Source organism: Monodelphis domestica, chromosome 4, assembly GCF_027887165.1.
Source record: "Monodelphis domestica isolate mMonDom1 chromosome 4, mMonDom1.pri, whole genome shotgun sequence".
Taxonomy (NCBI): Eukaryota; Metazoa; Chordata; class Mammalia; order Didelphimorphia; family Didelphidae; genus Monodelphis; species Monodelphis domestica.
Window position 1 is genome coordinate 443,340,239 of NC_077230.1, and position 13,800 is coordinate 443,354,038.

Sequence of the window (13,800 nt, forward strand, 5' to 3'; positions counted from 1 at the left end):
CACCCTGCTCAATTCAATTCTCAGATCCTTCCTACCTCTGATCTTTCTGGCACTATGGGACAACAACAAACCCTCTCCCTCAAGGTGCCCAACTCTTCTATTTCTCATACTTACCCCACTGAGAATGGAGCAAGAAGCCTAGAAATAGGAGTACCAAATAATTCAGATAGGTTATTTCCTTTAAGGGAAATACTGTGACAAGGAAATCACTTTAAAAGACTGATATATATTAATTTAAGGTCGCCAAGGAATTCAGCTATGTAATTCCTAAATGAAAACTCAAGTCAGCAGTCAACCTTTTATGGAGTTTAATTACAAACAGGAGGAAGAAAGGTATGAGAGAGAGAGAGAGAGAGAGAGAGAGAGAGAGAGAGAGAGAGAGAGAGAGAAGGGAATAGGGCTTAAATACCCCCTCTGTTTAGGCTGGGCCAAAAGGCCCAAGCCCTTAGATAGCTGAGGCAAAGGAAAGAGATCAGTCCCTATCACTCACATGACCAAAATGGAGAAACAGTCTCAGGGGCCTCCACCTCCAGCTTCCTTCAGAGCAAGCTTCTCAGAGCACAACCTCTCAGAGCAAAACCTCTCCAACCACCTTCAGTCCTCAGACCCCCGCTATCTTTAAGGAAACCATCCAAGTTCCCTCCCCTCAGTTCTCACATCTACCAATCACTGTCCATGTCTTCCCTGTGCCAATGGTGGCTCTAGCTTAACCCAGGACTGCCCAGAGGTCTGTGGCTTTGCACATGTCTGTTGAAGGTCATATTCTCAAATAATTAAATCTTGATCCTTTGCTTCTTAAATCCTGTTACCCTGAGCATGGTGGAGATTGGAAGTTCCAAGACCTGGTTCTGTCATTCCAAGTATCTCTATTGTATCAATTCTAAAATCAATCATGACTCAAAGAACTTCCTGTTCTATTCTTAAGCATAGGTCAGAGCCCTTTCCGTTGTTCAGCAAAAGGTTTCTGTCCTAAAGTAATCTTAAGTAGGGAGGAGAAGGAACCTCCCATGCCAATGGGGTTCACATTCCAATAGAGTTCCCACTATCAGTAGGAAATTCTTCAAGTATGAAATTTCCCAATGGTGAAATTTCCAACATTTATAAGTCTAAGAAATTTTAAGGTTTACAATACCCACTTTTAATAAAAATGGAAACTTGGTATCTGTAAGACATCATACACCTTTTAGCCCTGAGGATTTAAATAAATTGAAGGAAGATATGCCATCATTTGAGGAAGAACCAATATTAATTATTAAAAAATTAGAGAACATATTCAGAACTTTTGACCCCAGTTGGATGGATGTTGAGAATTTGTTAGAGACATTTTTAACAAAAAGAGAAAAAAATAATATAGTCTCTCTGACTAATAAAAAACGAGGTAAAAAAGGAAATCATTGGCCAACTGAAGATCCACATTAGAACCCCAATGTTGAACTAGATAACAGAAAACTAAAACAGGCCAGAGAAGCATTATTGACAGCCATGAGAGCTTTCTCTGATAGACCTGAAAAATGGTCAAAATTTGAAAGAACCCGACAAGAAATTGATGAAACACCCTCCCAGTTTATGGACAGACGTATTGACATAGAAAATACATATATGGACCTTGATTTATCCAGAGAAAGAGACATTAGGCAAATACGTAGGCAATTCGTTGAGAATTGTTGTTCAGTGGTAAAAGACTACTTTAAAACTAGCTGTCCTAATTGGGACTCTATGGACCTTGAAGAGTTGAGGAGAGTAGCAACCTATGTTTATAAAGGTCATGTAAAAAGACCTGAGGAAGGCAATACATTAGTGGAAGATTTAAAGAAAGAAATTGAAATGTTAAAGAGACAATTGAAAAATAAGGGAGAGACTATAGCCCCTTTGCGGGAATTCACAAATAAATCAATAACTTGCCACTTCTGTGAGAAGAAGGGCCACAAAATGATGGAATGTAGAACCTTTCTTAAGATGATTGGAAGGAATATGCAATTTAATAACAACTTTAGAAATACTAACTATGGAAATGATGATAATGGTCATAGAAACCAGAATTTTAGAAATTTTAGAAATTATAATAATGACTATGGAAATAACTATAATGAATATAGAAATAAGAACTTTAGAAACCATAATTTTAGAAATAGAAATTGGGAAAATGATGACAATGCTCCAAATGAAGAAAATGATAATACCCAACAACAAAATATAAGAAATGGTGCTCATCCAAAAAATAGTCGAGGTGCCCTTCAGGAGGGTGCCCAAGGAACATCCCAAACACAATGAAGGTGGTTCTTCTTAGACTCTATTGATACTGTTGATATTAATTAACCTTTTTCAGTTTTGTCTCCACTCCAAATAGTAGGAAAGAATGAACAGAGAACTTAAAACTATGATTGGAAAATTATGCACTGAGACCCATTTTAAATGGCCTGAAATTCCCCCTCTGGCCCTATTTTATCTTAGAAGCAGGCCTAGAGGAGACCTACACATCTCACCGTTTGAGATGCTTTTTGGACATCTGCCTATACAAGCTAAACCTTTTCCCCCTGCATATACCTCACTATTAGGGGAGATACTTCTATTGCTTCCTATATACAGGAGTTACAGCACAAACTACGTGAACTTCATGAATCCGGAGCTGCAGTACAAGCTGGACCACTAGACTTTTCTCTGCATGACCTGAACCCAGGAGACAAAGTGTATATTGAGAGCCAGATCTAGAGATGGGAGGTCCTGGGTTCCAATGTGGCCTCTGACCCTTCCTAGTTGAGTGATCCTGGGCACGTTTAGGCAAAATAAATAAATAAACAAAGTCGCTAATAGCAAGAATAACCATTTCTTTTTCCAGCTCATTTTACAGGGGAGAAAACTGAGGCAGATGGGGTTATGGGTTACACATCTAATAGGTGTCAGAGGCTAGACTTGAATTCCCAAAGATGAGAGTCTTTCTCACTTCAGGCCTGGTTCTCTGTGCATTCCATCATCGAGCTATCATATCACACTATAGACTCGTCTCAATATCGGAGTCCCCTGAAAAGAATTTTTTAAATAAATAAATCATTTTTAAATGGTTGTACTTTGCATTTCCCTATTCACTCCCCGTTCATTTATCCCTGTTCCACATCGGCTGGTTAGTTTGTCTGTAGCATACCAGGCATGTTAGCATCTGGGAAGTATGATTGATGTATTGGTATTGTACTACCTGACACATGGTCAGACCTCTTGATGGTCATTGCATGGAAAGGGACAGTCCAAAAGACTAGCATAGGATGGGCAAATTCATGGGCTGGGCCTTGATGGCCCTGGCTCGGAATACATTCATTTGCAAAGCGTGGGTTGGATTAATCTCCACCTCTTTGATCTTGTCATTGTCAATTCAACCAATGTTAAAACATATGCCATGTTAAGTATTTGTGGATCATCTCCCAATACACATTCCTAAAACCCCCAATAAATACTGGGGAACAAACATGAAACTCTCTCTCTCACACTTACTCTTACTCTCCCTCTCTTCCCTCCTCCTCTCTTACTTCCTCTTCTCTTACAGCTCTTACTTCCTGTATCTTCAAAGTGCTTCCAACCAATGCTCAGACTCTCTTGTCTATAGGAGGCACCAAGGAATTGTGACTCCCCCATTTTTCTAGCAGACTCTCTTGTCTATAGAGTATCAAGGAGTTGGTACTCTCCACCTATTCTCTTATTCCTCATACTTCCTCGGAGTTCGTGTTACTCCCCATGTTTTGAACCTGCTGTCTTTGAGTCTGTATTATTCTCCCATTTCCTTAGTCTCCTCTCTCCACTTCAGGTTATTACCCACAGATAAATAATATAGGACTCCCATGGGGGGTCGCTATACTGTCCAAGGCCCTCACCTGGGGAGATGGGCTTCTCTTCCAGTGGGTCCAAAATCCCATCCAGCTACACGGTGGGAGGGTGGCGGTGTATTGCCTAAATCTGCTTTTGTTCAACTAAATGATACCTGCTGCTAAACAGTCCCGGGCCGAGTCCCTGGTCCCGGGGCACTCCCAGGAGCCCTTCCAAGCCCACAACAATGGATTGGGGATTCCTCTTTGATTCTGTCCATCCAACCCAGCGGAATCCCTCTTCTTGTGTTCTTGCCTAGTTCCCATCTAGGAAATCTAGAAAAGCACGGAAGAGCTTGCCACACGCTTGGCTAAAATCTAGGTAAACAGAACTGGCAAAAAAGAAACTGAGATTATTAGCCTGGCATGATCAGTTCCAGGTAAAGCCAGTCTGGAAGCTCATCCTTCTTTTCCTCAGTGTTTGCCGATTGGCTCTTAAATGATCTGTTCTGGAATTATCCCAGGAAATAAAATCAAGCTGGCTGAACTCATAGGTTTCAGGCTGTTCTCATCACCTTTTTTTTTTTAATTCTACCTTCCATCTTGGAATCAATACTGTGTATTGGTTCCAAGGAGAAGAGCAATAAGGGTTAGGCAATGAGGGTGAAGTGACTTGCCCAGGGTCACACAGCTAGGCAGTGTCTGGGGTCACATCTGAACCCCGGACCTCCTGTCTCTAAACTTGGCTCGCCACAATCCACTGAACCACCTAGCTGGACCCTCTCAACACTTTTCAAAAAAGAAATAGAGGACGTTTGACCTCCTCGAGTCCAATGGTGCCTCTCCCAGTCTTCACAAACTTTTCTGTATCACAGACAGGGGTTCGTTAGTCACGGCAACCACTTTGAGGATCTGTGGATTCTGTGTATCTGGACCAGGTGATTTAAAATCTAATTCATTATCTTTTCCCCCCAAATCCTCCCTTCTGCCCATCTTTCCCATCACTGTCAACAATCCCTCTACCCTCCCAGTCCCCCAGGCTCCCACCATGGCTGTCATCTCACACAGTTCCACATCCAAGCTGCCACCAAGTCCAGCTGTTTCGGTGATCTGAATCATCAAGGGCAGCTGAGTGGGATCTCAACCAATTGATCAACAAACATCTGTCAGGTGCCTACTATGTGCTGGGCATTAGGCTAAGCGCTTGGCAGTAATCCTATTGGATTCTCACGAGGACTCTTATTGTCCTCCTACTAAGTGGACAGCATCTCCCTTACCCCACCCTGGCCAGACGCCTTTGTAGCACCGCGGACAGTTCCAGATGCCCCATTTTGGGAAGTCAAACCAACAAGCCTTACATTTCAGATGGGATGTCTGGGTATACAAAGCAGCAGAAGCCAGCTTACAGTCTAAAAGGGGAGACACCATGCAGACAAATCTATAATAAATATATATAACAAAGCTGCATGAAGATCTCCGAGTTGTCTTGTTTATTACTGTAAAAATGTCTCTTCTAACTGCAGGATTCAGCAACTGCACACATGCTGTGTAACCTTGGATGAATTTCTGCTCCTGGGTCTCAGTTTCCCCTTATGTGAAAAAGAGGGATGTAGAACTTTAATGGTGTTTAATACTCATCCTGCAATCCTTGGCATAAAAACAGATTATGGCCAAGTTTGTGAAATGGTAGCCATTGAGGGATGCCCATTTGGGTCCAAGGGCTCTAAGTGTCTGGAGCGAGTTTATGACAAGGAAAGGACCCTTCCCTTCCGGGACCCTGAGTGGTGAGGGAAGCAGGCCATGAGGAGAGGGGACAACGTGAGGCTTGTACACAGGCGATATACTGTCCCAGAGAGCACCACCGCCTGGTCTCCTTGTAAAGAAAGGGACACACTTGAGACCATTTCAATTCCCAAGCATTTAATCCTGGGCCGTGGAAGATGGAGGGGGAACCCGAGCATCCCCAGACCACAACTTCACCCATGTCCCAGGCCCATTCCATTCCCCAATAAATAAATGAGGACAAAGGAGAGGAGACCCTTCCAACCTCTCCCTGCCCCTATCAGGTCCCCACCTGCCTCCCCAAGGGACCCTCGTCTGTAAGACCCCACCCCTATCCCCCAGCTTAGCCCAGAGATGTAGAGCACATCATATATACAAAGGGAGGGAGGGAGAGGGCATGGTCCATTGGAGGGGAGCTGGCGTCTCCAACATCAGAGGGGACACAGGACAGGGGAAGGTCAGAAGTTTTCAGGGAGGCCTTGGAAAAGGTCCACAGGATTCCTGTGTCCAGGAAGAGGTCAGAGGCGCCACTCCCAGGGCCCCTGGGGACCAGAAAGGATCTCGTCCTAGCTGGTAGGCAAGGGGCAGGGAGTTGGCAAGGAGAGGGGAGAGGAAGGAATTCCTCAGACATGCAGGTACAGGAAGAGGTGCGCTCTCTGTGCCCCGGCAGGTGCTGGAGGTCCAACTGGGACTGGAGGCAATTCACTGGCACCCAAAAGCTCTCTTCCTTGAAGTCACTCAGCAGCCAAAGACCCAATTCTTTGGCTCCAGGAGGCGAGATGCTCTCCCTGAGAATGGGCTGAGGTCCGAGGAGGTCCACTCTCAGGCTGGGTAGATCCCTGAGCATCGCCATGGCATGAGACTGGGCAGGGGGTCCAAGGGGACTGGTTGAGGACCCAGAGAAACCCGCCCACTTCAGAGGGAAATTGGCTATGTTAGGTGGCACCTCCACCCCCTTGGTTGCCTGGCTGCTGGTGGCAACACATCTTCCAGGTACTGGAGGGCAGGGCCAGCAGCAGAAAGGAGCCTCCCCCTAGGAGCAGCAGAGCAGCGGCTGCCAGGGCACAGGCTACTGACCAGGAATACTCATAGCCCAGCCAAGGGGCTGGGGCTGGGCCGGTCCTGGCCAGCAGCGCGTGGACCCCCTGGCGGAACAGCTGGAGGCTCACCAACAACAAAACTCCTGTGGAGAGAGAACAGGAAGGAGGGCACCCATGGTCCTCTCAGAGGCCAAGGACCTCCAGGGCCCCCACCCCCCCACCCCAGGGAACAGTTTAGGGAACCACAAATCCCAGAATGCAACAGTCCCTGCAAAATACTCTCCCCAGCCTGAAGTGGTCCACCAGTCAGCAGACCCTGGCCTAAGTACTATACAGGCTCTGGGAACTACAACTCCCAGGGTGCAACGGCCCTTGGAGACTTCAACTCCCTACAAACCAGTGCCCTAGATTCTACTGAATGATATTGTCTCTGGAAAGCACTATTCCCAGCATGCAACTGTGCTGAATTATGCAAATAGCCTGGGTTGGGCCTGTGCTGGAATCCACCAAGCCTGCACAGACCACTCCTTACCTGAGAGGCTGAAGCAGACAGCTGCATGTGTGAGCAGGAATTCGGCCCCTTTGCTGAGCACCATGATGACACAGATGCAGCCCAGGACTGTGATAGCCAGGGCCAGAGTTGCAGTGATGGCAGCAGCTACTCCCAGCTCTGGGAAAGGAGAGGCGTCAGAGGACGCTCTATGAGAGCCTACCTTGGGGAGGCAAGCAGTGGGTCTAGTGCAAAGAGGACCCAAGCAACTTGGGGCAAGTCCCTTGGTCTCTGGCCTCAGTGTCCTCATCTGTAAAACGGGGGAGGGTGGAGTTGAGCCACATCACTTCTGAGGCCTCTTCAGGCTCCTTGAGGGTCACAGAGCCAGAATCCTGGCAGAGGAGGCACCTGCCCAAGTGCTAAGACCCAGACCCACCTTTCTTAGTTGTCCTCTGCAGGATCTGATTGTTCTCTCCAGTGGTGAAGAATCTGAAGTAAGAGCAGTTTGCCTCTGTGGGAGGAAGACACAGAGACTTGGGAGGGATGCTGACATTGAGGACCAGAATGAAATTGGAGAAAGGAGAGAGGTGGACAGAAGGACCAAGGGGGTGAGGAAACCACAGAGGCCAGGTTCTGATAGCTATGCAGCCCTGGGACGGGCATTGCCTTCTGAGTGGCCACTTCTGTGAAATGCAGAGAATGAGCCCCAGCCATCCAAGAGAGGAAAAAGACAAAGATGGAGACAAGGGGGATGGGGAAGGAGGGAGACGAGGGAGAGAAGAGATCCTGAGACAAGGAGATAGAGACAGAGAGAAGAAAAAGTCAAAAGGGGAAGATAAGGGGTGCAGCTGGTGGCTCAGTGGTTTGAGAGCCAGGCTTAGAGACAGGAGTTCAAATCTGACCTTAGATTCTTCCTAGCAGTGTTACTCTGAGCAAGTCACTTAACCCCTATTACCTAGCCCTTACTGTTCTTCTGCCTTAGAACTGATACACAGTATTGGTTCTAATACTGAAGGTAAGGGTTTTCATTTTAAGGATTGAGGGAGAGAAGGGGAAAAAAGAGAAGGGGGAACAGAGAAACAGGCCAGCCAGTGATAAAGACAATGAATGAGTCTGGATGAGAAAAGCAAAGGACAAAATAGGAAGACATGCAGGGAGAAGTTACTTGAGGAAATTGGAGAAAAAGGGAAATTAGAGAAAGTCACAAAGGCAGAGAAACTGAGAAAGAAGCAGAGAGGGAGACCAATGGACAGTATTGGAGGGGACAAAGAAAGGGAGAAGCAGGAAAAGAGGCAGACAGAGAAGGGCAGGTACTAAAAGCAGAAGGGAGAAACAGATCTCTAGAGAGGAAGAGACAGATTGGTGGGGGGAGAGGGAGAGAAAGGGAGGGAGAGAGCAAGGGAAGCAGAGGCAGAAAAAGAGAGAAGAGGAAGACAGGGAAACAGACAGAGAGGAAAGGAGGGAGACAGACAAAGATAGAGGAAGGGAGAGAGAGAGAGAGAGAGAGAGAGAGAGAGAGAGAGAGAGAGAGAGAGAGAGAGAGAGAGAGAGAGAGAGAGAGAGAGAGGAAGGGAAGGAGAGAGAGAGAGAGAAGAAGGGAGGGAGACAGAGAGAAGAAGGGAGGGAGAGACAGAGACAGAGAGAAGAAGGGAGGGAGAGACAGAGAGAGGAAAGGAGGGAGAGACAGAGAGAGGAAAAGAGAGAGACAGAGATGGAGAGAATGGAGGGAAGGAGAGACAGAGACAGAGAGAGGAAAGGAGGGAGAGAGACAGAGACAGAGAGATGAAGGGAGGGAGACAGAGACAGAGAGAAGGGAGGAAGACAGAGACAGAGAGAAGAAGGGAGGGAGAGAGACAGAAAGAGGAAGGGAGGGAGAGAGACAGAAAGAGGAAGGGAGGGAGAGACAGAGGGACAGAGAGAGGAAAGGAAGGAGAGAGACAGAAAGAGGAAGAGAGGGAGAGACAGAGAGAGGAAAGGAGGGAGAGACAGAGAGAGGAAAAGAGAGAGAGAGAGAGACAGAGATGGAGAGAAGGGAGGGAGGGAGAGAAGGAATGGAGAGACAGAGAGAGGAAAGGAGGGAGAGAGACAGAAAGAGGAAGGGAGGGAGAGACAGAGGGACAGAGAGAGGAAAGGAGGGAGAGAGACAGAAAGAAGAAGAGAGGGAGAGACAGAGAGAGGAAAGGAGGGAGAGAGACAGAGATGGAGAGAAGGGAGGGAGGGAGAGACAGAGACAGAGAGATGAAGGGAGGGAGACAGAGACAGAGAGAAGGGAGGAAGACAGAGACAGAGAGAAGAAGGGAGGGAGACAGAGAAGAAGGGAGGGAGAGACAGAGGGACAGAGAGAGGAAGGGAGGGAGAGACAGAGAGAAGCAGAAGGGGCTTATGGAAGCAAGATAAGGCTTAGGTAAGGAGACAGGCCAGAAAGGGGTTGGTCCTTGTATCACTGCCTTGTCCCCAAAAGAGCTTGGTCTCCTCTCTTGAGTTAGAGGTCCAGAGCCTTTTCCCAAATGGGTGGGCAGCCTGGTCTGGGCCTCTATTTCCCAGAGCTGGAGAGATGCTTGGGCTGCTTCTGTAAGGCCCCAGGGGAGGTCTGGAGAGTGTACTCTCAGTTTCCAGAGGCAGGCAGAGGTCTGGGCCCCCTTGATTCTTCTCTAAGTCACAAATGACAAACTCTCAGCTTTGGAAGGGACCTCAGAGGCATCCAGTCCAGCCCTCTCCTGAACCAGAGCCCTTTCTGCCACCTCTCAGTCTAGCATCTCTGCAGGGCTTCTCCATCACTCCCGCTTCTTCTTCTGGAGACAAAGGCTGCCTTCTCCACAGGACAGCCCTTTAGATGTCTGGAAGCAGTTCTCATATGCTGTCCTCACTTCCCCACATCCCACATTCCCAGTCCCTTCTACACGAACTCAGATTACAGACATTCAAGGCCCCTCACCATCCTGGCTGCCCTTTTCTGGACATTCTCCAACCTATCAATATCCTTCTCAAACTGTCATTACCAGAACTGAAAACTGATCTGATCTGATGAGGGCACAAGCTGTGGGGCTCTCCCTGCCCTTTCCTGCAAGCTGGGCCTCTGTTAATGTAGCCCAACATTCCATTGGCTTTTTGGCTGCCTCATCCCATGGCTGCTACTTCACGTGGAACTTATGGTCCCCTGAGACCTCTAGATCTTTTTTTTTTTTTTCAGAAGACCCGTTGCCCAGCCTAGGCACACTAGAACTCTCCTTAGGTGGCTTCAACATTGACTTTTTAAACTCAGTTATAAGACTTTCAAATGATCCCATTAAAATGCATCCTTTTCATTTCAGGCCAACCTCCTATGTTGAAACGGTCTGGGCCTCCTCTGCTTTTTTATCAGAGAGCACCCTGGCTACTTCCATGGCTCTTAGATGGGTCACAAGTCTGAGGTTTTAGTGTCTGTCCAGGTCTCTAATGGCCTGGAGGTCAGTAAGTTAATTCTGTCCCTCCTTGTTCTCTAGGCGCAGTCTGAGGTCAAGGTTTCCCCTGTCTCCCTGAGGCAGCCCGAGGTCTCTGCCTTCCAGAGAAGCTTCTCTCTGTCTCTCCAAGCCAGTCCCAGGCCTGGCCTCAGGTCCTGTTCTAGGGAAGATGGCGTCTGCGCCATTTCTGTCGGTCATGTCCATGTCGAGGACCCTGAGTCCTAGAGTCAGAAGCATGAGGCGTCTCCCTTCCCCTGCGGTCAGTTATAGGTTTGGGAGTGTCTCCTTCTCCCTGGAGCTGTCAGAGATCAAAGCTGTTTCTACAGTCCTCTTCCATCACCCCATGAAGCTCAGAGGTTGGGCTGTCAATATTCCTACCTGGGGGAGGCAGAGACAGTCAGAAACCCACGTCACCTCTTGGCCTGCTCGCCAATATGTGGGAGGCAGTCAGAGGTGTCTGCTGTCTCCCCTTCTCTCTGGGGGCAATCGTGTCCCAGGAGCATCTCTCTGTCTCCCAGAGAAGAGAAGAGGTTCAGGGTGTCCACAAATGCTGGAGGAAGTCAGAGGTCTGGATCTCCTGACATGTCTCTAAGGCAATCTGAGCTCAAGGCTATCTCACCATCTAACCAGTCCCAGGCATCGGTCATCTGTCTGTGTCCCCAGGTCAGTAATCATTCCAGCGGGCCTCCCAGGCTCCCAGAAACTGCTGGTGATCAGGGCTATGACTACATCTCCCAGTATGTGTCAAAGGTCTCGTTCTCTCTCTCCATCCTCAAGTCAATGAAGGGGCTAGGGGCTAGGGCTGCGATGGTGAACCTTTTAGAGTCTGAGTGCCGAAACTGCAACTCTCATGGCGTATGTGAGCCACCCCATTACCCCAGAAAGGGGAGGGAAGAAGCGCTCCCATTGACTGCTGGGCAGAGGGACAGGTGATGTCCTCAGATGGGGTGGAGAGGGAGAAGGGAGTCACCCTGTGGCATGTGTGCCGTAGGTTCACCATCACTGGGCTAGGCCATCTCTAGCTATATCAGAAGCAATCTGAGGCCTGACTACCTGGGGAAGTCAGAGGCCTGGATTGAGCTCTATGCCTACCTTGGGAGCCTAGACAGGTGGTCTAGACCATCTCTGCCCCTCTCTAAAGCAGCCCAAAGTCTGGGCAGCTATCTCCCCTTCATCAAGAGGTCCAAAGTGTTAAATACCTCTACACATCCCTGGGACAATGGGAAGTCTGGGCCTCCTCTGTTTCTCTAGGGGCGGCCAGGGGTCTGGGTTGTCTCTGATCCAGCCTGGGTGGAGAGGGTCTAGGCTCAGATCCACACAGCCCTGGGGACTGCCTCTTCTTCATCTTCAGGGGAACGCAGTGCCCTGGGTCATGTCTCTCTCTCCCTGAGGCAGGCCAAGGTCTGGGCTGCATGCCTGGCTCCCCAGGAGGTCAGAGGTATTAGCTGTCTCTCCAAGCTCCCTGTGGGGCCAAAGGTCTGGGCTCACCATATCTCTGGAGGACTTAGAGGTCTGGGCTGTCTCCGCCTCTCCCCGAAGGTAGTCAGAGGTCTGGCCTAGATACTTGTGTATTCTCCCTGTGCTGTCATCCATCTGGGCCATCATCCTATCTCCCTAGGCAACTCCGAGTTCTGGGTTCTCCCTAGGAAGCCTGGGCCACCAGCCAGCTGGACACCCGGATCTCTCCCTGGACTGGGGAACGGAGGTGAATTCGAGAGTCCGAGGGGCACGCTGGCTTTCTGTCTCCTTTCTCTTGGGCAGACAGAAGGGTAGGCATCTTGAGGTCTCCCAGGAAGTCAGCAGTCTTGAGGCCTCCTCTCTATTTCTCTAAATCTCCCCCAGGTAACCAGCGGCCCCAGCTCACTTGCAGGTCTCCTTAGGGCAGCACGTCTTGTGCCTCAGTATCTCCCTAGGAGGCAGGGGAGTCTGAGTCTTCATGGTCTTGTTCTCCTTGAGCTGGTCTATCTCTCCTGTGCCAGGGGGACTCAGAGGTCTCTGCATTTCCTCAGAGCAGTTGGAAAGCCCAGGCTGTACTGACCTCCTCCCAGACAAGCAGAGGACGTCAGAGGCGTTTCTCCACACTGCCCAAGCAGTCAGGATTTGAGGCCATCTCTGTTTCCTAGAGCTCTCTCTGCCTCTCTGCCTCAGTTTCTCTCTCTGCCTCTCTGTCAGTCTCTCTCCATCTCTGGGCCTCTGACTCCCTTTCTCAATACTTGTGAGCCATTGACCTCATCACTTAATTGTTCTGGGCCTCAGTTTCCATCTCTGTAAAAAGAGAAGGCTGGACTAACGGGTTCCAAGATCCCTTCGTGACCTAGATCCCTGCTCCCCGGGGCCCCTCGCCCTGGGTCTGCCTCTCTGCGAGCTTCTCCCCATCTCCCTAGCACAATGGGAGGGCCTCCCTTCAGCCCTCAGGGAGCACCCTTGTGGTCCTCACCTCCAGGCAACTCTGCAGGGCCACACGTCTCCCTGTTGGGGGGCAGGTCCTCCAGCCAGAGCCTCTTGGCACACACCCGCCACAACCCTAGATGCGCAGCTTCACACACGCCGCTCGTCCCGTTGCCCCGTTTGGTGCCCAGCTCCACCCAGAACTCGGTGCCCACGGCCAGGACCGCCAGGGCCGTGCCCATGCCGGACAGCAGTAGGGCTAGCTTGATGGGGCCACGGCGCTCACGGGCCAGGCCAGTCCTCTGAGTTCTCCTCCGCACTGTTTCAGCCCGCCGCCTTTCCTCCTCCTGGATGAAAAAGTTAGACCACATCATGGTGGCTGGAGGAGAAGGGGCCCTGCCCCACTGGGCTCCCCCAGGCCCCAGGTGGCCAGCGGGGCCTCCAGGCTAAGGCTCAGCCCCCTGGCCCCCGGCCCCGAGCCCCTCTCCTCTCCTTGGCTGGCCAGGCTCGCCAGCACCCTCTGCTCTGGCTGTGGCCTCCTCCCTGACCCACACAGACAGGCAGGCAGCCCTCCCCTTGACCAGGGCCTCTGGGGCTATTTTGGGCCCCACCATGTAAGTAACACCCGCACCTGTTGTGGGTATTTTAAGGGAACAAGTGGAGGGCGGGAGGCTGGGGGTGGGGGCAACTGGAGCCTGGATGCCTGGGTCCTTGAGAGACCAGGGACTGTGAAAAGGGGCGCCGGATCCTTCCAAGGTAGGGAGAGGTGATATCTGGGCTTCCCCTGAGGGAAGTGGGAAGGGGGTGAAATGACAGCCCACACCATTCTCTTCACGGACTTTATTAGACAGGACACCCTGCGGGGTGGG

General features: G+C 49.9%; 1 protein-coding gene across 1 annotated transcript; it reads right to left on the reverse strand.

Annotated features, from left to right (window-relative positions):
- Positions 1-5,691: 5,691 nt before the first annotated feature.
- On the reverse strand, positions 5,692-13,512 carry CACNG6 (calcium voltage-gated channel auxiliary subunit gamma 6). The gene is made up of 4 exons (XM_056796707.1): positions 12,981-13,512; positions 7,540-7,614; positions 7,146-7,283; positions 5,692-6,756 (listed from the first exon to the last, which is right to left on the reverse strand). The coding sequence occupies exons 1-4, from the start codon at positions 13,303-13,305 to the stop codon at positions 6,509-6,511; spliced, it is 786 nt and encodes a 261-aa protein (XP_056652685.1). The 5' UTR covers positions 13,306-13,512; the 3' UTR covers positions 5,692-6,508.
- Positions 13,513-13,800: the final 288 nt, after the last annotated feature.

Bases quoted from the DNA above. Each gene is read 5' to 3' on its own strand.
- CACNG6 (XM_056796707.1), bottom strand. From the start codon at position 13,305: ATGATGTGGTCTAACTTTTTCATCCAGGAGGAGGAAAGGCGGCGGGCT. The intron at 7,284-7,539 runs GTGGGTCTGGGT...CTCCTTTCCCAG, and splicing joins GCAGAGGACAACTAAGAAAG to AGCTGGGAGTAGCTGCTGCC. The intron at 6,757-7,145 runs GTAAGGAGTGGT...CTCTCTCCACAG, and splicing joins TGTCTGCTTCAGCCTCTCAG to GAGTTTTGTTGTTGGTGAGC.